General features: G+C 45.6%; 2 protein-coding genes across 2 annotated transcripts in view; both read left to right on the forward strand.

Moving 5' to 3' along the window:
* dnajb2 (DnaJ heat shock protein family (Hsp40) member B2) overlaps nucleotides 1–25,710 on the forward strand; it is a 151,879-nt gene that overhangs the window by 71,722 nt on the left and 54,447 nt on the right. The window lies entirely within an intron of this gene.
* Nucleotides 2,024–8,989, forward strand: LOC144686868 (tubulin alpha-1B chain-like). The gene is made up of 3 exons (XM_078552664.1): nucleotides 2,024–2,194; nucleotides 4,876–5,024; nucleotides 7,500–8,989. Exons 1-3 carry the CDS (start codon nucleotides 2,164–2,166, stop codon nucleotides 8,466–8,468), a joined length of 1,149 nt encoding a protein of 382 aa, XP_078408790.1. The 5' UTR covers nucleotides 2,024–2,163; the 3' UTR covers nucleotides 8,469–8,989.

Raw genomic sequence — 25,710 nt, forward strand, 5'->3', positions numbered from 1 at the left:
CTTCCCTCCAAGTCACTCACCGTCCTGACTTGGAAATGTATCGCCATTCCTTCACTGTCGCTGGGTCAAAATCCTGGAACTCCCTTCCTAACAGCACTGTGGGTGTGCCTACACCACATGGACTGCAGCGGTTCAAGAAAGCAACTCACCACCACCTTCTCAATGGCAACTAGGGCTGGGCAATAAATGCTGGCCCCAGCCAGCAAAGCCCACATCCATGAATGAGTAATAAAAAAAAATAAGTGCATTGGAAGCAGTTGATAGAAGGTTCATTAGGCCGATTCCTGGGATAAAGGAGTTGTCTTTTGAGGAAAGGTTGAGCAGGCTGGGCCTATACTCATAGGTGTTTAGAAGAATGAGAGGTGATCTAATTGAAACATATAAGATTCTGAGGGAATCTACAACCAGAAGGCACAGTTTAAAAACAAGGGGTCTCCCATTTAAGGCAGAGATGAAGAGGAATTTCTTCTCTGAGGATTGTTAGTGTTTGGAATTCTCTTCCCCAGCAAGCAGTGGAGACTGGGTCATTGAATATAGTCAGCGCTGAGTTAGACAGATTTTTGATTGACAAGGGAGTTAAGAGTTATTGAGGGCAGGCAGTAAAGAGGGCACACAGCTGATATCATCCATATTGAAGCCCTTCCCTGTTTCTTTAGATCAGAAGAGAATTTCTTTATCGCTTTGTGGAATTTTCTGCTTGATTTTATCATGTAGGCTTAGTTGCATATCTCATTTTATAAATTACTTATTCCATCTCAGCATTAAAACACCTCACTTCTGTCCGTCACCATTTGTGGGAGAGTTTTTAGCCACCTGGGTCCTGCTCTTTGGCGCTCTCCCTCTAAACCCCTTCACCTCCATTCCTTTAAAAATCTCCTGAAACCCTGTCCCTTTGATAAAGATCTTGGCCCATCCATATCTCCCTCTCCCTGGCTTGCTATCCACCTTCCTTATTCCTAATTGTGAAGTGGGAAATGGTGGCATAGTGCTAATGTCACTGGACTAGTAATCTGGAGGCCCAGCCTAATGCCCTGGGGACATGGGTTTAAATCTCATCATGGTAGCCAGTGGAATTTGAATTCGATTAATAAAGTCTGGAATCTAAAGCTAATGTCAGTAATAATGAATTGGAGTGTGCACTTGCACTCGTGTCCCAGCAGCCAACTTGGCAAAGAAAATCATCTGTACCATTTAAATCGATAACTACTGAATTGAAAACATTACTAGGCTGCTCCAACATCAGTCATTTTAACTGTGTCACTGCAGAATCAAAAGATTATAGCCAGGAAACTGGCCATTCTGCCCAAGTGTTACTCTGCACCCCCATATAAGCTACCCAGTTTAATTCTATCCTGCAAACCCTTTAATATTTCTCTTTTACAAGCAAATGCCTAATCCCCTGAAATGATTTGTGTGTACTTCAGAGAAAATGAGACGATGGTGTGGTGTAATGTTACTCATCTAGTAATCCAGATGCCCAGGCCAATGCCCTGGGGATATGGCTTCAAATCCCACCTTGGTTGCTGGTGGAATTTAAATTCAATTAATAAACCTGGAATTGAAAGGTAGTCTCAGTAATGGTGACAATGAAACTATCATTGATTGTTGTAAAGACCCATCTGGTTCACTAATGTTCTTTAGGGAAGGAAATCTGCCATCCTTATGGTCTGGCCTACATGTGACTCCAGATCCACAGCAATGTGGTTGACTCTAAACTGGCCTCTGAAACAGCCTTGCAAGCCATTTAATTCAAGGGCAATTAGAGATGGGCAACAAATGCTGGCCTTGCCAGCAATGCCTACGTCCCATGAAAGAATTTAAAAGAAAAGTACCTTGGTATGCTTCTTACATTAAGGGCTCAAAATGTTTTTGAAATATAAGCTTCACTTAACTAATCAGTATTATTGCGACTTGTGTTACTGTCTTAGCCTGACCCGTTTTGTACTAATTTTTGTGCTTTCTGTTCCACAGCGTGAATGTATCTCTATCCATATTGGCCAGGCTGGTGTGCAGATAGGCAATGCCTGCTGGGAGCTGTACTGTTTAGAACACGGTATCCAGCCTGATGGTATTATACCCAGGCAATGGACTTACGGAGCTGCAGATAACTCCTACAATACCTTCTTTAGTGAGACAGGTGCTGGAAAACTTGTGCCTCGAGCTATGTTCATTGACTTAGAGCCAACTGTGATTGGTAAGTCACTAGAAACTCTTTTCTACATCGCCTCTTTAATTTCAAGTCTTCATTTCTTTCTTAAAAATCATTGAGTGGCATAATGAATTGGAACACTTCAGCAAAATATTGGGGACACAGCTTACATACATCTCAGACTTTATTGCAAGGGGGATGGAGTACAAAAGTAGGAAAGTCTTACTACAACTGTACAGGACATTGGTGAGACCACACCTGGAGTACTGTGTACAGTTTTGGCCTCCATGCTTACGGAAGAATATACTTACATTGGAAGCAGTTCAGAGAAGGTTCATTAGGCTGATTCCTAGGATGAAGGGGTTGTCTTACGTGGAAAGGTTGAGCAGTTTGAGCCTACACTCATTAGAGCTTAGAAGAATGAGAGGTGACCTTATTGAAACATATAAGATTCTGAAGGGGCTTGACTGGGTAGATGCTAAGAGGATGTTTGCCTTTGTTGTGGAATTTAGAACAAGGGGGTACAGTTTAAAGATTAGGGGTCCCTCATTTAACTCTGTGATGAGGAGGAATTTCTTCTCTCGAAGGGTTGTTAGTGTTTGGAATTCTCTTCCATAGAGAGCAGTGGAGGCTGGGTCATTGAATACATTCAAAGCTGAGTTAGACAGATTTTTGATTGACAAGGAGGTCAAGGGTTGGGGGCAGGGACAGGCAGAAAAGTGCTGTTAAGGCCATGATATTTCTGAATGACAGACCAGGTTCAATGGGCAGAAAGGCCTACTCCTCCTATTTCTTATGTTCCTATGATGAAATCACAGAATCACAACAGTGCAGAAGGAGGCCATTCGACCCATTGAGTCTGCACTGACTCTCTGAAGGAGCATTCTGCCTACTCCCACTCGCCTGTCTTATTTGCATAGCCTTGCACATTCTCCCTTTTCAGATCGTAATCCAATTCCCTTTTCAATACCTCAATTGAACCTGCCTCCACCACCCTTGTAGGAAGTTCGTTCCAGACTCCAATCGCCTTCTGAAAAAAATTTTCCTCACATCACTCTTACTTCTTTTGTCAATTATTTTGAATCTGTGCCCTTTGTTCCTTGATGCTGTCTTGAGTGGGAACAGCTTCTCACTATTTACCTTGTCCATACCCTTCAGGACCTTGAATACCTCTATCAAGTCCTCTCTCAGCCTTCTTTTCTCCATGGAAAACAGTCCCAACCTCTCCAATTTACCCTTATAGCTACAGTTCTTCATCCCGGGAATCATTCTTGTGAATCTCCTCTGTGCTCTCTCCAATGCCTTCACAGTTCTCCTCAAGTATGGCAACCAGAACCGGACGCAGTACTTCAGATGAGGCCTAACCAGTGTCTTATACAAGTTCAACATGACTTCCTCACTCTTGTACTCAATGCCCTATTAATGAAGCCTAAGATACTATATGCTTTTATTAACTGCTCTCTCAACATGCCCTGCCATCTTCAATGACTTATATATATATGCACTAAGGTCCCTCTGTTCTTGCACCTTCTTTAGAGTCTCTCCCTTTATTTTATACTGTCTCTCCATTTTCTTCCTGCCAAAATGAATCACCTCATGTTTTTCTGCATTGAACTTCATCTGTCACTTGTCTGCCCAATCCACCAACATGTCTATGTCCTTTTGAAGTTCAAGAATATCCTCATCACAGTTGACAACATTTCCAATCTTCATATCATCTGCACATTTTGAAATCATGCCCTGCACACCACAGTCTAGGTCATTAATATATATCAAGAAGAGCAAGGGTCCCAACACTGACCCCTGGGGAACTCCACTACAAACCTTCCTCCAATCTGAAAAACAACCATTATTCACTATTCTCTGTTTCCTGTCAGTCAGCCAATTTCTTATCCATGTGCCTACTTTTCCTTTTATTCCATGACCTAGAATTTTGCTCTCAAGCCTGATGTGAGGCACTGTTTCAAATGCCTTTTGAAAATTCATATACACCACATCAACAGCATTTCCCTTATCAAGGTTCACTGTTACCTTTTCAAAAATCTCCAGTAAGTTAGTTAAACATGATTTTCCCTTAATGAATCCACACTGGCTTTCCTTAATTATCCTGTGCCTGTGTAAGTGACTGTTGATTTTGTCCCGAACTATAGTTTCCAGAAGTTTCCCTACCACTGAAGTCAAACTGACTGGCCTGTAGTTGCCAGCTTTATCCATTTGAACAAGGCTGCAACATTTGCAATTCTCCAGTCCTCTGGCACCACCCCTGTGTCTAAAGAAGACTGGAAGGTTATCACTAGTGCCTTCGCAATTTTCACTCTCACTTCCCTCAGTACCCTTTGCTGCATTAAAAAATGGCCTTTACTATAAAAAGTGTGTTTAGGATTGTGTATATGCAGCACGTGTACAAAGTACTGTAAAATGATCAAAAGATATGGTTCTGGAGAAGGCCGTTTTCTCACCTTGCACAGACTTGACATGAATTCCCTCAAGTTAAGCTTTTGTCCTGCTCAGTAACATTTAAACTTTCTGGCCCAGGAGTTTAAAAGTGGGTGAACATCAGGCCGAGTGGGAAGGTAAGTGTCCTGTACCTAATGGCAGTGATGGCAGTACTCACAGCGTTAGACCTTCCGTTTCTTTCCCCTTTCACTGGACTTCCAGCTTAGCTTTTTGATGAGCACACACAGAAGATAAGCTGGCTCCTGAAAACTTATTACTCTGCTTTCTAGATGAGGTCCGTACTGGTACCTATCGCCAACTATTCCATCCAGAGCAGCTCATCACAGGGAAGGAAGATGCTGCCAACAACTACGCCCGTGGGCACTACACCATCGGCAGAGAGATCGTTGATCTGGCTCTGGACAGAATACGCAAACTGGTAAGAGACTCTTAAATGGAATGTGGAGGCTCAAACTTTCCAGTTCAACCTCACTAAATTAATGAATTGAAATGGAGTATTCTTCCCCCTAACCTCCTAGGTGAGTTCTGTGTCATACCTAGATAGGGGAGAAGAGAGAGCAGAGGTGAAGAAGTTTCTTAGGGAAGAACGGCATATTGGTGTGTGAACCAGCCCATGATGTTGTCATGGACTCTGATCGGCTGTTTATTTTGCAGAGGTGGCCTCGGCTTCCCAGTCAGGCTGTGGTTTGTGGCAGCCTGAAAGGAGGCAAGAGAATGGAGACATTTGTTAAACATTTTTAGTGCGAATGTGAGCTGCCATTATCTTGTGGAAAGGTTCAACTGAGTAACTAAATAACGCCATCCTTTTTTGCCAAAGAACTTATTGCTATCAGTCATTATTGGCTATCCCCCACTAGCAAGGATGATTGTCATCCATGAGTCCGAAGATAGCTGACGAGACAGATTTGGTATCGTCACATTTTGCTATCAGTTACAACTCTGGAGATTGGTCTTCACCTTTGACCACAGGGAATAGGTAACTAAAAAGAAAAATCAAACTCCATGATGGCTGTTATGAGAACGAAGGACCTTGCATTTCCACAGTGCTTTTCATGACCTCAGGACATCCCAAAGCCATTGCAGCTAATGACATGCTTTTTATAAGATCATAAAAAATAGTAGCAAGGGTAGGTCATTCAGCCCTTTGAGCCTGCTCTGCCATTCAATAAGATCATGGCTGATCTGATTGTAGATTCAACTCCACTTTGATGTCTGCCCCCCCACAACCCTTGACTCCCTTATAGATCAAAAATCTAACTCAGCTTTGAATATATTCAATGATCCAGCCTCCACTGTTCACTGAGGAAGAGAATTCCAAACACTAACGACCCTCTGAGAGAAGAAATTCCTCCTATCTCCATCTTAAACGGGAGACCCCTTATTTTTGAACTGTTCCCTAGTTCTAGATTCCCCCATGGGGAAAAACATCCTCTCAGCATCCACTGTCAGCCCCCTCAGAATCTTTTCAGTAAGATCACCTCTCATTCTTCTAAACTCCAATGAGTATAGGCCCAACCGGCTCAATCTTTCTTCAGCCTGTTTGGAATGTAGTCATAGTTGCAATAGAGCTGCTGGTAAGCCTGAGCTCCCCAGAGTTAGTTTTCTCTGTTAGGTTGAGACTATAATGAAAATGTAGAAAACTGATTTGATCCATGATAATGGATTGGCTATTATTAAAATTCAAATGTAATAATATGCACTGATTCTCACTGATTGTATTCAGCTTGGCTATTTCCTGATGGACATCCTGGTCTGGTAAAGTTACCAGTCTATGAAATTCATGGTCATGCAGTTGAGGTCAGCTGAGCACAAGGCCTAGGGAAAGTGAAGAAACACCTGAGTTGCAAATATTTTCAGAGTCTTGGCTGGTGATAGTGCTCTCGCCTCTGAGTCAGTTAGTCATGGATTCAAGCCCCACTCCAAAAACTTGAGCACTGACACTTCAGCGCAGTACTCATGGAGCGCTGCACTGTCGGAGGTGCTGCTTTTCAGGTGATTTGTTAAACCGAGGCCCCAATGTCGCTCTGAAGATCCCCTGGTCACTATTTTGAAGAAGAGCAGGGAAAGTGTGACCAGTGTCCTGGACAAAATTTATCCGTCAGCCAACATTGCTCATTGTATATTAATTAAGGATTGTATTCAGGTGGTGGGCATGAACTGCGGATTCACTTGTTCTCCTATGTATAGGAGCAGACTGAAATTGTGGTTGTTGTTTTTGGAGGTGCATGTTTGTAATGTGTCTGTCTGTAAGTAAAAGCTTATAAGTGGGTAAAGATTAGGCTCCAGTTCTATCCTTCACTGCCTGGTTATCTAGAATAAAACAAACAAACATCACTTCAAAAAAAAGCAAATGACCTGGTCATTTGTCTCATTGCTATTTCTGGGAGCTTGCTGGTCCTCATCCCTTAATTTACCTATGTCGTTGGTACCAATGTGTACCACGACCACTGGCTGCCTACCTTCCCTCTCCAGAATGTCCTGCAGCCGCTCCGTGACATCCTGGACCCTTGCACCTGGGAGGCAACATACCATCCTTGATTCACATTTGTGGCCACAGAAGCATCTGTCTGTGCCCCTAACTATTGGTCTACTGGCTGCCATGTTCCCCACATTACAACAATGACTAACCTCCAAAAATAGTTAATTGACTGGAAACCTGGGATGCCCTGAAGTGGAGAAAGGTACTATATAAATGCGAGGGCTTCCTTTCTAAATTGATGGAAAATATTGTCTATGGACTTCTCCCCCTGACATTTACTTTCTTGTTTAAGAACATTATCTAACAGAAGAAATTAAGCGAGATGCTTACCTTTACACTTAAAATTGTCTGACATTTTGATTCAGAACATAAAAGTACAAGTGGCTAACCTAGAATATATCCTGTTTTTCATAGGCTGATGATTGCACAGGACTCCAGGGTTTCCTCGTGTTCCACAGCTTTGGTGGAGGCACCGGTTCTGGTTTCACTTCTCTTTTGATGCAGTGTCTCACCGTTGACTACGGCAAGAAAACCAAGTTTGAATTTACCATCTATCCAGCCCCTCAGATCTCAACAGCTGTGGTTGAACCCTACAATGCCATCCTCACTACCCACACCACCCTTGAGCATTCCGACTGTTGCTTCATAGCAGACAATGAGGCCCTTTATGATATCTGTCGCAGGAACTTAGATATTGAGCGTCCAACCTACACCAACCTGAACCGGCTTCTTGCCCAGGTTGTATCCTGTATTACGTGCTCCCTTCGCTTTGAAGGTGCTTTGAATGTTGATCTGATAGAATTCCAGACCAATTTGGTTCCGTATCCTCGCATCCACTTTCCCTTGATTGCCTACGCACCAGTGATCTCAGCTGAGAAGGCTTACCATGAGCAACTCTCAGTGGCTCAGCTCACCAATGCCTGCTTTGAGCCAGCCAACCAAATGGTCAAGTGTGACCCTCGCAATGGCAAGTACATGGCTGTAAGTATGCTCTTTCGGGGTGACGTGGTGCCGAAAGATGTCAATTCTGCCATTGCCGCCATCAAGACCAAACGTTCCATTAGATTTGTTGACTGGTGTCCAACTGGTTTCAAAGTTGGCATCAACTACCAGCCTCCCACTGTGGTGCCTGGTGGGGACCTGGCCATGGTGCTACGTGCTGTGTGTATGCTGAGTAACAGCACAGCCATCGTTGAAGCCTGGGCTCGTCTCAATCACAAGTTTGATCTGATGTACGCCAAGCGCGCCTTTGTGCATTGGTACGTGGGCGAGGGGATGGAGGAAGGGGAGTTCTCAGAGGCCCGTGATGATTTGGCAGCCTTGGAGAAAGATTACGAAGAGGTTGGCATTGACAGTTCTGAACTTGACCGTGAAGAATATTAGAATACTTAAAACTTTGTTCCAAAGATGAAATTAGCAGGGGTTAATAAAGTGATTAGCTTTTCTTGTCTCTGTGGTTTTCCATCATATGGTTTTCCACATGAGCATTTTTCTTGTACTATTTACTTAAAACTAGAGGTAATACTGTACTTGGTAAAATGCTGCTGCCTAGGACTTTACTCATGCTGGTTAACCCTGCTGGTTAAAACAGTGAGTATAGCTGGGCCATAAAAAGACTAGGAGGTCACCAGGTTCACTTTGTGCTGCAGCAGTAGGTGTACTGCACCTGACCTCAGTGACACCAGATTGGCCAAATTGATCAAGGTGCCAATAGACTTGGGTTCTTTTCGTTGGAGCAGAGAAGACGGAGGGGCAACCTGATCGAGGTGTACAAGATTATGAGGGGCATGGATAGGGAGCAGCTGTTCCCCTTAGTTGAAGGGTCAGTCACGAGGGGACACAAGTTCAAGCTGAGGGGCAGGAGGTTTAGGGGGGATGTGAGGAAAAACCTTTTTACCCAGAGGGTGGTGACGGTCTGGAAGGCGCTGCCTGGGAGGGTGGTGGAGGCGGGTTGCCTCACATCCTTTAAAAAGTACCTGGATGAGCACTTGGCACATCATAACATTCAAGGCTATGGGCCAAGTGCTGGTAAATGGGATTAGGTAGGTAGGTCAGGTGTTTCTCACGTGTCGGTGCAGACTTGATGGGCCAAAGGGCCTCTTCTGCACTGTGATTCTGTGATTCCCTCAAAGCGAGGCGTCCACACAGCAATCCCTGTGCAGGCTGAGCATGGGCCCGACCCTTGAAATTACCGTGCATCAACCACCGTGCAAAAAACAAATTAAAACAACCACATATTTAAACAAACTCCAAGATGAAATTACAGTGGAATGTTGCAGGGTGGCTATTTCTGATTCTCATTCAGAAATGTGCACACCTAGTCAGGGCAGGGTATGGTTCAGCTCTGATGTACCTTTCGATTGACTTGCCTGTTGACAATCGCTGTACCAGCTTCCATGTGAGTAAATATCTGCTCCCTTTAGAGTTATACCCCAGACAGCAGGCAGTGCCTTTAGAGTTACTCCCCAGACAGCAGGCAGTGCCTTTGGAGTTACTCCCCAGACAGCAGGCAGTACCTTTGGAGTTACTCCCCAGACAGCAGGCAGTGCCTTTAGAGTTACACCCCAGACAGCAGGCAGTGCCTTTGGAGTTACTCCCCAGACAGCAGGCAGTGCCTTTAGAATTACACCCCAGACAGCAGGCAGTGCCTTTGGAGTTACTCCCCAGACAGCAGGCAGTGCCTTTGGAGTTACACCCCAGACAGCAGGCAGTACCTTTAGAATTACACCCCAGACAGCAGACAGCAGGCAGTGCCTTTAGAGTTACACCCCAGACAGCAGGCAGTACCTTTAGAATTACACCCCAGACAGCAGACAGCAGGCAGTGCCTTTAGAGTTACTCCCCAGACAGCAGGCAGTGCCTTTAGAGTTACTCCCCAGACAGCAGGCAGTGCCTTTAGAGTTATACCCCAGACAGCAGGCAGTGCCTTTGGAGTTACACCCCAGACAGCAGGCAGTACCTTTAGAGTTATACCCCAGACAGCAGGCAGTACCTTTGGAGTTACACCCCAGACAGCAGGCAGTACCTTTGGAGTTACTCCCCAGACAGCAGGCAGTGCCTTTAGAGTTATACCCCAGACAGCAGGCAGTGCCTTTGGAGTTACTCCCCAGACAGCAGGCAGTGCCTTTAGAGTTATACCCCAGACAGCAGGCAGTGCCTTTGGAGTTACTCCCCAGACAGCAGGCAGTGCCTTTAGAGTTATACCCCAGACAGCAGGCAGTGCCTTTGGAGTTACACCCCAGACAGCAGGCAGTACTTTTAGAGTTACACCCCAGACAGCAGGCAGTACTTTTAGAGTTACACCCCAGACAGCAGGCAGTGCCTTTGGAGTTATACCCCAGACAGCAGGCAGTGCCTTTGGAGTTACACCCCAGACAGCAGGCAGTACCTTTAGAGTTACACCCCAGACAGCAGGCAGTACTTTTAGAGTTACACCCCAGACAGCAGGCAGTGCCTTTGGAGTTATACCCCAGACAGCAGGCAGTGCCTTTAGATTTACACCCCAGACAGCAGGCAGTGCCTTTAGATTTACACCCCAGACAGCAGGCAGTGCCTTTGGAGTTATACCCCAGACAGCAGGCAGTGCCTTTAGATTTACACCCCAGACAGCAGGCAGTGCCTTTGGAGTTATACCCCAGACAGCAGGCAGTGCCTTTAGAGTTACTCCCCAGACAGCAGGCAGTACCTTTGGGAGGAGGAGGAGGATATGGGAAGAAAGTTAATAGGAGAAAAAAAAGAATCATGGATCATGCTACTTGTAATGTTTTTACTCCGTTAATAGCACTGGCAAATAAATCAAGTTCCAGGAGATTGACTGTAAAGTGTGTTTCAAAACAAAATATACTCCTTTGCCACTCAGCTTAAAATCAAGCCAGAGCAATAATTAATTATTTCCTGATCCCTTGGGGACACAAGTCTTATATTATGCATTGTTGTTAATCATGTAATGTCTTTTTATTATTGTAATAAAATCATGTTTACATGAAGCAATTGATTTTATTAGTAACTTGTCAGTCATTCATGGAACAGTACGCATGCATCCATCCATTAAAGGAACACATCAGTAAAGGTTTTGGGAATTGTTGACAAGAGGCTTTGGACAAAGGGTTATTCCTGAAACATTAACCTGTTTTCCTTTCACTATGGTTGCTGCCTGATTTGCTGTCTGTATCTAACATTTTCTGTTCCTATTTTCAACAGTTCCTAGTGTCAGATGGCTCAATAATAACAACTTGCATTTATATAGCACCTGTGTTAAGACCAGGTGAGAAGGTATCAACTGGCACCCCTCTATTCAACCTGCTCAGTTGGTCACAACAAAGGTTTAAGTTTCTTTTTCACGAGGATTTACCTTTTCCAAATTAGAATGTATTTAACTATTTAAACTGTGAGCAATAAGGAGCCAATCAAACAAGGGTTTGTTGAGTCAAAGAAAGGGTAAATTTATTATCCGTTAGCCGAGAAAAATAATAAAAATGTGACGTCAGGCATTTGGAGCCACACACGCACAGGTATTAGAAATAAGCATAGAGTCCAATAAAAAAAAAGGTAAAAATATACGGTTAAGTGCCCTCTGATTGTCCTTTAAATTCTGCAGCCAATTTAGGTTAGCTGGTTTCTTGGATGCGGTCAGATGTAGAGGATGTTGCAATTATTACAAGTTCAGTTCGCTGGTAGGTTTCTGGTAGGGTTGTTTTCTTGAACCAGGTGGGCACACTTATTTCAAAAGAGAGAGAGAGAGCAGCCTTCAGCCTGTTTCCTCTGCTGAAGACTTTCTTGGCACCGCCTGTGTCACTTGCAGTCCCTCTCAAATGGCTGGGTGGCTGTGCCTTGAAATGCTTCACTCATTGTATTTTCAAGAGGTTTTGGGTGTGTCTGTCAGTGGCAGCCATTGTTTCCCTATCCAGGACTTTGCATTTTTAATGTCTCTTCCTGAGACAGTTGCGGGTTTCGATGGGTGTCTGGATTATAGGAAATGTCTCTCTTTTCACACTCCCCTGAGGATGATTTGTTTGTTTCTCACCTTCACCTTGGAATGTGGCTGTGCATTTTTAAGCAGTTTGCTCTGTCTCAGTTCAAATCGCAAAATTTCCAGTCAGTTGCAAGTTGAAAAATAATATTTTCGAAAATAAAGGGGCATAGCTTGGTGACAGCTTGAATATAGTAAAACGTCTCAAAATGCTTCACAGGAGCTTTATCAAGCAAAATTTAACACCAGGCCACATGAGATATTAGGACAGGTGATCAAAAGCTTCAGCAAAGAGCTAGGTTTTAAGGAGTGTCCTAAAGGAGAAGAGACGAGTGGATGGGTCCGGGGATGCAATTCCAGAGCTTGAGGCCTAGGCAACTGAAGGCATGGCTGCCAAAGATAGAATAATTAAAATCAATGACGCCCGAGAGGTCAGAATTGGAGGAGTGCAGTGATCCTAGGTTGGAGGAGGTTGGGGTGAGGCCATGGAGCCATTTGAAAATAAGGGTAAGGATGTTAGAATCGAGGGGGTTGATGGATCGGGAGCCAATATAAATCAGTAAGCACAGAGGTGCTGGGTGAACAGGACTTGGTGCAAGTTGGGGTACTGCAGCAGAATTTTGGATGAGCTCAAGTTTACAGTGGGTTCAAGTTGGGAGGCCAGCTCGGAGAGTATAACTATAGTCAAGTCTGGGGACAACCAAGAAATGGATGAAGGCAGTGTTATGGAGGCGGTCTTGGTGAAGAGGAGGATATGGGTGATTGAAAATTGATATCAAAGGTAGGGTAAAGGGAAGGGAGACATATAGAAGACTACAGTTGGAGGCTGCAGGATATTTTCTAAGATCTGACTCCATAAACTTTCTCCTGAAATCTGATTTGAAGTAAAATATTTATTTTCCCAGAATCAAGAACAAATGTTCAACTGTTTCACTGGGCAAATTCCCAGATTTGGACTAAGTGCGGTAGCGGGCAGCAAGAGGAACTTTTTACCCTCTGACCGTAATGGCGGCTTTTCACGCTGTATTGTCCCAATCCCACCTCATTAATCGTACATCCACGGGAAACATTGCGTTTTGTGATCGGAGGGGTGGCCTCCCATTCACCTGCCACGCTGCTTCCTCACACTGGGCGCCATATTTAATGTGCAGATGCGGGCACACCTCTCAGTGCTTCCAGCGCAGGAATGCTACACAGAAGACATGGCCCGAAAGGCAAGAAGACTGCAGCCCTCGGATTCAGTGACACATCCCTGGAATGCCTTTTGGACGCCATGGAGGCCTGCTGTGATGTCCTCTGCCCTCACTTTGGGCAAAGGCCAGCAAGCAAGGTGACAAATCCAGCATGGGAGGCGGTGGTCAGTGCCAACGCCCTGCAGAAGAGGGCAGCCACTCAGCGCTGAAAGAGGATGAATGATCTCCGTTCCGCCAGGGCAAGTCACTCATCGCTCTCAACTCACACACTCACAAACCCATCACACGTCCACAGGGATCTCACACCTCAAGGGACAACACCGCTAACTCTCACACACACACCCTTACATCTCCATCAGGCTCATATCCTCTCGAGCACGCATCCTTACCCCGTTCATGGCTCCGCTCACCACACAAACATTCCATGTAGTGCCATGTGTCCTTCTCACACTCTTTCCACCTGTTTTCATGCAGGAGAAGCTGGCTCACATCAGCAGGGAGAGGTCCCAGACCAGGGGCGGAGTGGCCCATGTTAGGCCCCTCACATTGAGGAGCGTGCCCATCGCTGACTGGTGAGGACGTGGACCCTGCCTGCGGCGACGGTTTTGAGTCCCAACATCTTAATGATGAGGCAGATCAGCGGCAGAGAAGGAAAGAAAAGGAAGCAAACCCTGCACTCCGGATCGCGCTACCTCATGGGATGTCCTGCCCCATGTGCCCAATGATCTGTTGGTCAAGAATCGGTCTGTTCAGTCACATGAAGACCCACGGCAGAAACTCACGACCCTGAATAGATATCATCCTCAAATTGAGGGACAACCTAAGATGGTGTATCTTTGGTTCTTGGGATTAAGGTGGGCCAAGCAGATCAAGTGACAGTGGAAGAACATTTAGGGGACAATGATCATTGTATCTTAAGAGTTAGGATGACTATGGAAAATGAACAATCCAGAGTATGAATAATTAACTGGGGGAAAGCCAACTTCAATGGGGTAAGGATGGATCTCGGCCGAATAAATTGGAGCCAAAGGTTGGCAGGCAAAATGGCAACTGAACAATGGGCTACCTTCAAAGAAATGGTTCGGGCACAGCCAAGGTATATGCCCTCAAAAGGCATATACCTCAGAGACCCTCCCCATATTCAAGTTCGTGACACCAGATTCACAAGTTTATGGCTTGAACAGAATGACCAGCGAGACAAGTTTCTTTTGATAATTCACAATGGCTTTATTGAAATACCCACAGCCCTCAGAGAAGGGCTGCATTCAGCAATCACGAAATACAGGCCTGAATTGTTCAGGCAGCGGGCAGGCACGATCGGCTCCGCGCCGCCATTTTACGCAGGCGGGCCAATTAAGACCCCGCCCAACGTAATACGCGAGCCATAGTGCTCAGCGCTACCGGTGTGGGCGGGGGAAGGAGGGAGAGTCGGGGCCAGCGCTCTTTCGTGCATTTGTGAAAGAGTGCTTCAATCTACCTGAGGCACGGAGCTGCCTCAAGGAGGTTGAATCAATATAGAAATAATTAAATAAATGGTTTAAAAATGTATTTAAACATGTCCCCTCAGGTGACTGTGTCACATGAGATGGGACGTTTTGATATTCAGGAAACTTTTAAAATTTATTTAATAAAAGCTTTAGGAAACGTCATCCCGCTCGTGGATGAAGTTTTCTAAAAAAACCTGAAGGCCGCTTGGGCTTTTCGCCTGCCCAACAACCTTAACGTGCAGCGTTAACAATTTCATCAATTACTTCCTTAATGGCCTTAATAGGCCGTTTACATATCGGCGGGCGCGCAGCTGATTCCGGCAATCGCCCCCCCCCCGAATGAAATATCGCAGGACAGTGAGATGACGTCGGGACGCACGCCCGATGTCACCTCGTGTCATGTGTCAGCGTGTTGGGCCCGCCCGCCCTCTGCACGCCAACTGAAAAATCCTGCCCACAGTTACGATTCCAACTATCTGTAACCCTATCCCGTCAGAGGCTAAACGCCCACCTTGTTCCTAACTTAATACTTAAATCTTTATATCCTAACTTAATACGTACAGTCATTCCTCAGTTGGCCTTCCAATGGTGTCGTAGGTCCCTTGGTGGAGTTGACCAGACTCTACCGACTTCCTTGACGGCCTACAGAAAACAAGAGGCATCCTACGATTTCTGTCCCCGGTTATACCATTTCTGCTGCTGACCTGCTCGCGAAAGGATCGAGAACGAGAGGGCGCAAACTTAAAGTAATTGGTAGAAGAAGCAAAAGCAAGATGAGAAACATGCTTTTCACACTGCGAGTGGCTAGGGTCTGGAATGCGCTGCCGGAGAGTGTGGCAGCAGCAGCAGCTTTAATTGAGGCACTCAGGAGGGAATCAGATGATTATTTGAAAAAAAAAATGCAGGGTTACTGGGAGAAGGCGAGGGAGGTGGCCTCCTTCTGCGCTGTAACTATTCTGTGATTCGGTGATGTCAAGGCTTTTATATCCTGTGCTTTCTTATCATAGAGAGAGACATCTGCATTCCATTCTTACACAATTTCTCACAGACAGCCCTCAAGGTCTCAGCTTTTTGCTACTGTGGGTAGCAAAACTTAACATAAACTCTCAGAATCCCTCTATCTTTTCTATAATGTGCCCTACTTTTAAGTTTTCCCGCTATACTATATACAATCAAGACAAGTTCCGAATAAAGTTAGACGTTAGTTTCTAATAATAAAGTTAGATTTTAACACTTAGTATTTTGGTTAATAACTGAATAATCTTACAACCTGTTGGGCCAAGTGGCAAGTTTTTATGCTGTGAATTCTATGTAATATTCATCTCTTCCCCGTACACAGCAAACAGCCTCTCTCACCCTGTGCCTTCATCCAGCCTGTAGCTCTGAAATGAACATAACATCAGAAACTTGCAGCACCGGGCAGTTTAACGTGTCATCGGAAAGACGGCACCTGTGACGCTGTGGCACTCCGTCGGCACCGCACAAGGAGTGTCAGGCTAGATTTTTGTCCTCTGGTCTGTGGAGTGGGATTAGGACGCGCAGCCTTCCGACTCAGAAGCAAGAATGCCACCCACTGAGGCAGGCCAGGCTCTTGTTAAGAAGCTCCTTTTATGGCACGGAGCTGGGTGAGTTATCCTTGGAACTCATGGGGGTGGTGGGTGGGAGTGAGAGGGAGAATAGCCAAGGCAACTAAACCCCCATTGATTTGATCCTAGCTGCATTCATAAGTGACAGATTGTAAATCCGCTCAAACAGATGGAGTAGCAGAGTCTCTGGATAAGCTGTGTACGAACTCAGTGCCATAAGATACCAGAAATGTCCCAGCTTCAATGCTTGATCTCTGCTGAGTTAGGCAATATTGCGAACTTGTAGTGTTTAGGTCTCTTTTTGGACAAACTGTTGGGGTGACTCCAAATTGTGCCAGTGTAGCCAGACAGAAACATAAAGGTATTTGACAAACACCGGAGAAAACAACTAATATAATAAACAATAATTACTATGTTTAATACAGCAACAGCATGCCAATATATTTAATATATTTATATCAATTAAAATGAGGAAATGATGGAAATGCTCAGCTGGTCAGGCAGCATCTGTGAAAAGAAACAGAGTGAATGGCCAGGATTTGACTAGAACACCTTGGGACCTGAGCCGATATGAATGGACAATGGGACCATATAGCTGTGGCAGCCAGTTAAGAGGCTACCCCTGGGACCGCCGCCCAATTAGGGGCAGTGGCCCTCCTCTCCAGTCTGCTGGACAATTAGAAGGCCATCAACCCTGCGGCCACGGCAGCATCACTGACAGAGGTGGTCGCTGCTGAGACTGCAAGGAGAGGGAGAGGGTGTCTTTATGTTAAGGCACCCGCGAAGGGACGGTAAGAGATTTGGAGATGTTGGTGATTGGAGAGGGTGAACCGTCCAGCAGCGGCATCAGAGCCACCGGGGCAGCCATTGTCCTCCATGAGGACCACGGAGCCTCAGGAAAGGAAGGCCTAGTCCTTTCTGGGAGCTGCAGCCTCACAATGGACTGGCAGACTGACCACGTGGTGGCAGGTGTGGGGATGGGTGGAAATTCCAATGTCTGTAAAATGGGGGAGTTGCCAAATGGCGATTAATAGGCCAGTTAATTACTTTAATTAACCAGCTGCCTCCAGTGATGACCAGCCAAGCCGCTGCTGTTTCCGCCATTGGAAATATTCTGTGGCTTCCCTCCCGATGCCCTCCGCTGTCATTTTACCACCTCTCCTGCATCCAGCCCATTGAATCTCGGCCAATGTTTCAGGTCCACAACCCTTCATCAGAACTGGAGAAAGTTAGAGACATAATAGAGTTAATGTGGGTACAAAGATAGGGGAGGGGAGCAAAGAACAAAATGGAAAGTCTGTGACAGGGTGGAAGGCGGGGGGAGATTGAATAACCAAAGGGCCGGGGGTGCAAAAGGGGATGATAATGGAATAACTAAAGAAACAAAAGATGGGTCTAGAGGAGGTGTGAATGGCAGCAGCAGAATCACTTCCTGCACCCACTGTCTGGAAAAACAGATTATGATCTGAAATGATTGAACTCGATGTTGAGGCCTGGAAGGCTGTAAAGTGCCTAATTGAAAGATGGGCTGCAGTTCCTCAAAACAGGCTTAAAAGAACTTCATCTGGCCACTGACAGGTCTATTGCTTGGGATCTCTGATTATGTACACACTAAATAAATAAATAGTTTGTCAAGCTTCATTAAATTATAATATTGTTGTGAATATCCATTAGACGCTCCATTCACTGCAATGGCCACTGGTCACAGAGGGCCTCAAGTTTTCTGGTGGGCATTGCATGTACCAGATGGTCACCGGCAAGACTGCAGAAGAGACGAGGGGGATTAGAGTAACCACAGCCCCCGCCATGGTCCAGCCCATCCTAGATCTATAGATTGCTGTTTTGGCAAGGCTCAATATATATGGTAGGACTCTCACCCTAGTCAGTAGGTTTGGTTTCAAAGAAGTGAATGTTAAATTTACCTAGAATCACACTTGGGAGTACCAAGCCTGCCTCCGGTCTCCATATTGCAAACATAATTTTGAAACACTGGGGAAACTGTAGACCTTATAAGATCTGGAAGACTCTACTCGAAAACACAGTGGCAGCAGATTCCATAGTGACTTTGAAAGGCATTTGGTCATGTATCTGAAGATATACAAATGTATGAATTAGGAGCAGGAGTAGCCTATTTGGCCCCTCAAGCTTGATTCACCATTCAATAAGATTGTGGCTTCTCTGATGTGGCCTCAATTCTACTTTCCTGTCTATCCCCTGATACCCTTTGACTCCCTTGTTAGTCAAGAATCTATCTAACTCTGCCTTAAAAATATTCATTGACCCAGCCTCCACTGCTCTCTGGGGAAGAGAATTTCATTGACTCATGACCCTCTGAGAGAAAAATTTCTCCTCCTGTCTGTCTTAAATGGGAGATCCCTTATTACAAAACTATGCCCCTAGTTCTAGTCTCTCAGCATCCACCCTGTCAAGTCCCTTCAGGATCTTTTTTGTTTCATATGAACATACGAACAAGGAGCCTACTCCACCATTTAATAAGATCATGGCTGATCTGAGAGTAACTCAAATCTGCACCCCGCCTACCCCCGATAACCTATCACCTCCTTGCTTACCAAGAACCTATCCACCTCTACCTAAAAAATATTCAAAGACTCTGCTTCCACCACCTTTTCAGGAAGAGAGTTCCAAAGACTCACGAGCCTCTGATAGAAATAATTTTGCCTCATTTCCTTTTTAAATGGGTGACCCCTTATTTTTAAACGGTGAGCCCCAGTTCTAGATTCTCCCACAAGAGGAAACATCCTCTCCGCATCCAACCTGTCAAGACCCCTCAGAATCTTATATGTTTCAACCAAGACGCCTCTTACTCTTCTAAACTCCATGGAAACACACCTAGCCTGTCCAACCTTTCCTCATAAGACAACCCGCTCATTCCAGGTATTAGTCTGGTAACTGGTAAACCTTCTCTGAACTGCTTCCAACGCATTTACACCCTTCCTTAAATAAGGTGACCAATACTGTACATAGTTCTCCAGATGTGGTCTCACTAGCGCTCAGTATAACTGAAGCATAACCTCCCTACTTTAGTATTCAATTCCCCTCACAATAAATGATAATATTCTTTTTGCTTTCCTAATTACCTGCTGTACCTGCATACTAGCCTTTTGTGATTCATGCACTAAGACACCCAGATCCCTCTGCATCTCAGAGCTCTGCAATCTCTCACCATTTAGATAATATGCTTCCCGTTTATTCTTCGTGCCAAAATGGACAATTTCACATTTTCCCACATTATACTCCATTTGCCAGATCTTTGCCCAATTACTTAATCTATCTGTATCTTTTTGTAGCCTCCATATCTCCTCTTCACAATTTACTTTCCTACCTACTTTTGTGTCATCAGCAAATTTGGCAGCCATCCCATCCATCCCTTCATCCGAGTCATTGATATAAATTGTAAACTGTTGAGGTCCCAGCGCTGATCCCTGTGGCACACCACTTGTCACATCTTGCAAACCTGAAACTGACCCATTTATGCCCACTCCCTACTTCCTGTTAGCCAGGCAACCTTCTATACATTCAACCTGTTACCCCCTATACCAAGAGCCTTTATTTTTCGCAGTAATCTTTGATGTGGCACTTTATCAAATGGCTTATGGAAATCTAAGTATAGTACACTCCTCTTTATCCACAGCACATGTTACTTCCTCAAGGAACTCCAATAAGTTGGTTAAACATGATTTCCCTTTCACAAAACCATGTTGACTCTGCCCAATTACCTTGAACTAATCCAATTGTCCTGCTATAGCTTCTTTAATAATAGCCTCTAACATTTTCCCTATGACAGATGTTAAGCTAACTGGCTTGTAGTTTCCTGCTTTCTGTCTCCCTCCCTTTTTGAATAAACGAGTTGCATTTGCTATCTTCCAATCTAATGGGACCTTCCCTGAATCTAGGGAATTTTGGAAAATTAAAACCAGTGCATCAACTATCTCACTAGCCACTTCTTTTAAGACCCTAGGATGAAGTCCATCAGGACCCAGGTGCTTGTCAGCCCCGCAGCTCCAACAATTTACTCAGTACCACTTCTCTGGTGATTGTAATTTTCCTGAGTTCCTCCTTCACTTCCATTTCCTGATTTATAGCTGCTTCTGGGGTGTTACTTGATTCCTCTGTAGTGAAGACTGTTGCAAAATACCTGTTCAATTCATCTGCCATTTCCTTGTTTTCCAATATCAATTCTCCAGACTCATTTTCTATCGGACCAATGCTCACTTTGTTAACTCATTTCTTTTAAAAATATTTATGGAAACCCTTACTATCTGTTTTTATATTTCTGGCTGGCTTTCTCTGGTACTCTAATTTTTCCCTCCTTAGTCATCTTTTAGTCGTCCTTCGCTGTTTCAATAAGGTCAGCTCTCACCCTTCTCAGCTCCAGGAGGTATAGGCCCAACCTGCTCAACTGTTCCTCATAAGTTAACCTCTTCATCCCAGGAATCAGTGGAGTGAATTAATTTGCAGGGCTGTGGGAATAAAGCTGGAGTGGGGGTTGAAAATGGTTAACTCTTTCAAAGAGCCAGTACAAGCATGTTTGGCTGAGTGGCCTCCTGTGAGATTCTATGATTCCATCACAGCTACAACAGTTCTGAAAGACCATCAACCAGAAACGTTAACTCTGTTTCATAGAATCATAGAATCTTACAGCGCAGAAGGAGGCCATTCAGCCCATCATGTCCGTGCCATCCCTTTGAATGACCCACACAATTAGTCGCGTTCCCCCTGTTCTCTCCCCAGAGGCCCACAGATCTGTCCCCTTCAACTATTCATCCAATTCCCTTTTGCAAGTTCCTATTGAATCTGCTTCCAACGCCCTTTCAGGCAGCACGTTCCAGATCACAACAACTTAATAGATCTCAGAAGGCTGCTAGGCTGGAGGAGGTTACAGATTTGGGGAGAGGCAAGAGCATGGAGGGATTTGAACACAGGGAAGGGATTTTAACCAGATTTGGGGCCAATGTCGGTCAATGAGAATGAGAGAGGGGATTGTGTGGATGGGACTTGGTGCGAGGTAGGATAGAGGCAGCAGAGTTTGGAGTTTGGATGAGCTCAAGTTTTCATTCAGACAGAGCGATATGGGAAGCTGGCCAAGAGGGCATTGCAATAGTTAAGTCTAGTCACACTCTACAGACGCTGCCTGACCTGCTGAGTATTTCCAGCAGTTTCTGTTTTTATTTCTATGCTTCCAAGATGTTTCCAGGTTTGAGGGGATGCAACTATCTGGAGAGATTGAGCAGGCTGGAGCCCTTTCCCAGAATAGAGGAGATAGAGAGGAGACCTCACAGAAGTCTTGAAGATGATGGTGGGGTTCGACAGGCTGGGCAAGGTTTCACTGACACTATCACTTCACCTCTTGGGTTTAGCTCTTTTGTCCACGTTTGGACCAAGGCTGTAATGAGGTCAGGAGCTGAATGGTCCTGGCCGAACCCAAACTGAGCATCACTGAGCAGGTTATTGCTAAGCAAGTGCTGCTTGATAGCACTGTTGATGACCACTTCTATCACTTTACTGATGATTGAGAGTAGACTGATGGTGTGTTAATTGGCCGGATTGGATTTGTCCTGCTTTTTGTGTACAGGACATACCTGTGCAATTTTCCACATAGCTGGGTAGATGCCAGTGTTGTAGCTGTACTGGAACAGCTTGGCTAGGAGCACAGCAAGTTCTGGAGCACAAGTCTTCAGTACTATCGCCGGAATATTGTCAGGGCCCATAGCCTTTGCAGTATACAGTGCCTTCAGCCATTTCTTGCTATCAAGTGGAGTGAATCGAATTGGTTGAAGGCTGGCATCTGTGATGCTGGGGACCTCCGGAGGAGGCCGAGATGGATCATCCACTCGGCACTTCTGGCTGAAGGTGGTTGAAAATGCTTCAGCCTTATCTTTTGCACTGATGTGCTGGGCTCCCACATCAGTGAGCATGGGGATATTTGTGGAGTCTCCTCCTCCAATGAGTTGTTTAATTGTCCACCACCATTCATGACTGGATGTGGCAGGACTGCAGAGCTTAGATCTGATCCTTTAGTTGTGGAATCGCTTAGCTCTGTCTATTGCTTGCTGCTTATGCTGTTTGGCACACAAGTAGTCCTGTGTTACAGCTTCACCAGGTTGACACCTCATTTTCAGGTATGCCTGGTGCTGCTCCTGGCATGCCCTCCTGCACTCTTCATTCTACCAGAATTGATACCCTAGCTTCATGGTAATGGTAGAGTGGGGGACATGCCGGGCCATGAGGTTACAGATTGTGGCTGTATACAATTCTGCTCCTGCTGATGGCCCACAGTGCCCAGTTTAGAGTTGCTAGATATGTTTTCGAAATCTATCCCATTTCGCATGGTGGTAGTGCCACACAGCACGATGGAGGGTATCCTCAATGTGAAGGCAGGACTTCATCGCCACAAGGACTGAGCGCTGGTCAGTCCTACCAATACTGTCATGGACAGATGCATCTGCAACATGTAGATTGGTGAGGATGAGGTCAAGTATATTTTTCGCTCTTGTTGGTTCCCTCACCACCTGCTGCAGACCCAGTCTGGCAGCTGGGTCCTTTAGGACTTGGCCAGCTTGGTCGGCAGTGGTGCTACTGAGCCACTCTTGGTGATGGACATTGAAGTCCCCCACCCAGAGTACATTCTGTGCCCTTGCCACCCTCAGCGTTTCTTCCAAGTGGTGTTCGACATGGAAGAGCACTGATTCATCTGATGGGGGCGGGGTGTGTGTGTATGTGGTGTGGTGGCTGGGTGTTAGGTGGTGATTGGCAGGAGGTTTCCTTGCCCATGTTTAACCTGATGACGTGAGACTTCATGCAGTCCAGAATCAATGTTGAGAACTCCCAGGGAAACTCCCTGAACGGGATGCAGGAACTAAGTGACCTGGAAATATATGTGGACAAATCATTTGAAGGTGGCAGGGCAGGCTGAGAAAGCTTGAGGAGGCATTGGGATCCTGGGTTTTATAAATAGATGCATAGAGCACAAAAGCAAGGAAGTCATGGTGAATCTTTGCGAAACACTGGTTCAGCCTCGACTGGAATATTGCGTCCAATTCTGGGCACCACACTTTAGGGAGGATGTGAAGACTTCAGAGAGAGTGCAGGAAAGATTCATGAAAGGGTTCCGGGGACAAGGAACTTCGGTCACATGGGATAGATTGGAGAAGCTGGGACTGTTCTCCTTAGAGAAGAGAAGTTTGAGCGGAGACTTGGTAGAGCTGTTCAAAATCATGTGATCCGTACCTGGACAGAGTAGATAGAGAGACACTGTTCCCATTGGCGGAAGGGTCCAGAACCAGAGGACACCAGTTTAAGGCAATTAGCAAAAGAATCAAAGGCGCATGAGGAAATTTTTTTTAATGTGAGGTTAGGATCTGGAATGCAGTGCCTTAGAGTGTGATGGAGACAGATTCAATTATGGCTTTCAAAAGGGAATTGGATAGTTATCCTGATAGAAAACATTTGCAGGCCAATGATGAAAAGGCGGAGAAGTGGGGACTTGCTGAGTTGCTCTTTCAAGGAGCCAGCATGGACGTGATGGGCCAAACGGTCTCATTCTGTGCAGTCAGCAGTCCATGATTCTAGGGGGAAGCTTGAGGTATACACAAGGGAGAAATCAAGAGAAATATATGAAGGGGCAGGGTGGGAAAAGGCAGTTAGAGTGGGAGGAGGCTTGTATCGCTGGTTCGAAATGCTGGAAACCCCTTCCTAACAACACTGTGGGTGTACCTGCACCACATGGACTGCAGCGGTTCAAGAAGGCAGCTCACCACCACCTTCTCAAGGCCAATTAGGGATGGACAATAAATATTGAGCTAGCCAGCGATGCCCAAATCAAATGAAAAAGATTTTTGAAAACACTGGCATGGACCATTTGGGCTAAATAGCCTGCTTCCGAGGCGTAGAGTCTGTGAAACTCCATGCAGTCTCAACTCTACTTTCTCATCTGCTCCACTTTGACTCCCTTGTTGATCAAAAATCTGTCCAACTCAGCCTTGAATAAATTCAATGACCCAGCCTCCACTGCTCTCTGGAGTAGAAAATTCTACTTGCTAATGACCCTCTGAGAGAAAAACAATGTGTCCTCATCCCCATCTTAAAAGGGAGACCCCTTAAGCTTAAACTGTGTCCCCCTCGTTCTAGTCTCCCCCACAAGAGGAAACATCCTTCCGGTCAAGTCCCATCAGAATCATACATGTTTCAATAAGGTCGCTTCTCATTCTTCTGAACTCCAATGGGTAAAGGCCCAACCTGTTCAACCTTTCCTCATAGGATAAGGCCCTCATCCCAGGAATGAGTCAAGTGAACTTTCTCTGAACTATCTTCTGGTTGAGACGTTAAACTATCTGCCCCTCGATCGGACACGAACCATTCTCATGACACCATGCAGAGAAGACCAAAGGCTTTTCCCTAGCCAATACTTAACATCTTAACCCCAACAAGTACCATTATTTGAGTCTTTTATGAGCTCTTTGGTCTGTCTGAAACTTGCTGGTCTTCCAGTGCAAGGAGGTGTCCACGACCGAGTGTTGCAGACTGCCACATTCCAAGGTCCAGGGCTATATGCTGAAAGATGCACTAAAGCTTGGGCCAATCGCCACAAAGACTCAGCGGGGAAGGGCCCGTTATACAGTGAGGGACTGGAACCCGTGTGGGTTCCCTCGAGCTGTGTGCAGCAGAGAACGTTTTGACATGAAATACAAATGTATATTGTAAATCAGGTGTGGGTGGAGTGAGGCAGCTCAGAGTGCCGTGTACTGTGGTGAAACTGAACTGCATTGTGCTCTGTGCAATGTCAAATTTGAACTGTTACGTAATCTTGTACCTTTCCAGTTTTTATAAGTACATTTTTCAGCAACAAAACGGGGTGTTTTATCACACAACAAAAACGGAATTATCTGGAAAAACTCAGCAGGTCTGGCAGCATCGGCGGAGAAGAAATCAGTTAACGTTTCGAGTCTTCATGACCCTTCGGCCGAAGGGTCATGAAGACTCGAAACGTTAACTGATTTCTTCTCCGCCGATGCTGCCAGACCTGCTGAGTTTTTCCAGGTAATTCTGTTTTTGTTTTGTTTTGGATTTCCAGCATCCGCAGTAGCTTTTAGCTTTTTGTTTTTATCTCTGTGTTTTATCACACTGCTGTTTGTGGGAGATTGCTGTGAGCAAATTGGCTGCTTCTCCCCGTGAGTCGCAGCAGGGGACCCCCAACTGCCCGGGGAAGCAATTCTGACAGTTCCCGAGCTCCTGACGGACCCCAAGTCCCTTAATCCCAGCTTCTTCCTTGACTGGACAGTCCCAGCTCCCAGTTTAGCACATGCTGCAATCTGCAGCCTCTCTGTGACTGACACGAGTTTGGGGAGGAGGGAGGGAGGGTGGTGGTGCTGG

Source organism: Cetorhinus maximus, chromosome 11 (assembly GCF_964194155.1).
Source record: "Cetorhinus maximus chromosome 11, sCetMax3.hap1.1, whole genome shotgun sequence".
Taxonomy (NCBI): Eukaryota; Metazoa; Chordata; class Chondrichthyes; order Lamniformes; family Cetorhinidae; genus Cetorhinus; species Cetorhinus maximus.

What these genes read in the sequence shown, in the direction of transcription:
- LOC144686868 (XM_078552664.1), top strand. Translation starts at nt 2,164, where the DNA reads ATGTTCATTGACTTAGAGCCAACTGTGATTG. An exon ending in CTTAGAGCCAACTGTGATTG is followed by an intron (nt 2,195 to 4,875) that starts GTAAGTCACTAG and finishes TCTGCTTTCTAG; the next exon opens with ATGAGGTCCGTACTGGTACC. An exon ending in TGGACAGAATACGCAAACTG is followed by an intron (nt 5,025 to 7,499) that starts GTAAGAGACTCT and finishes TGTTTTTCATAG; the next exon opens with GCTGATGATTGCACAGGACT.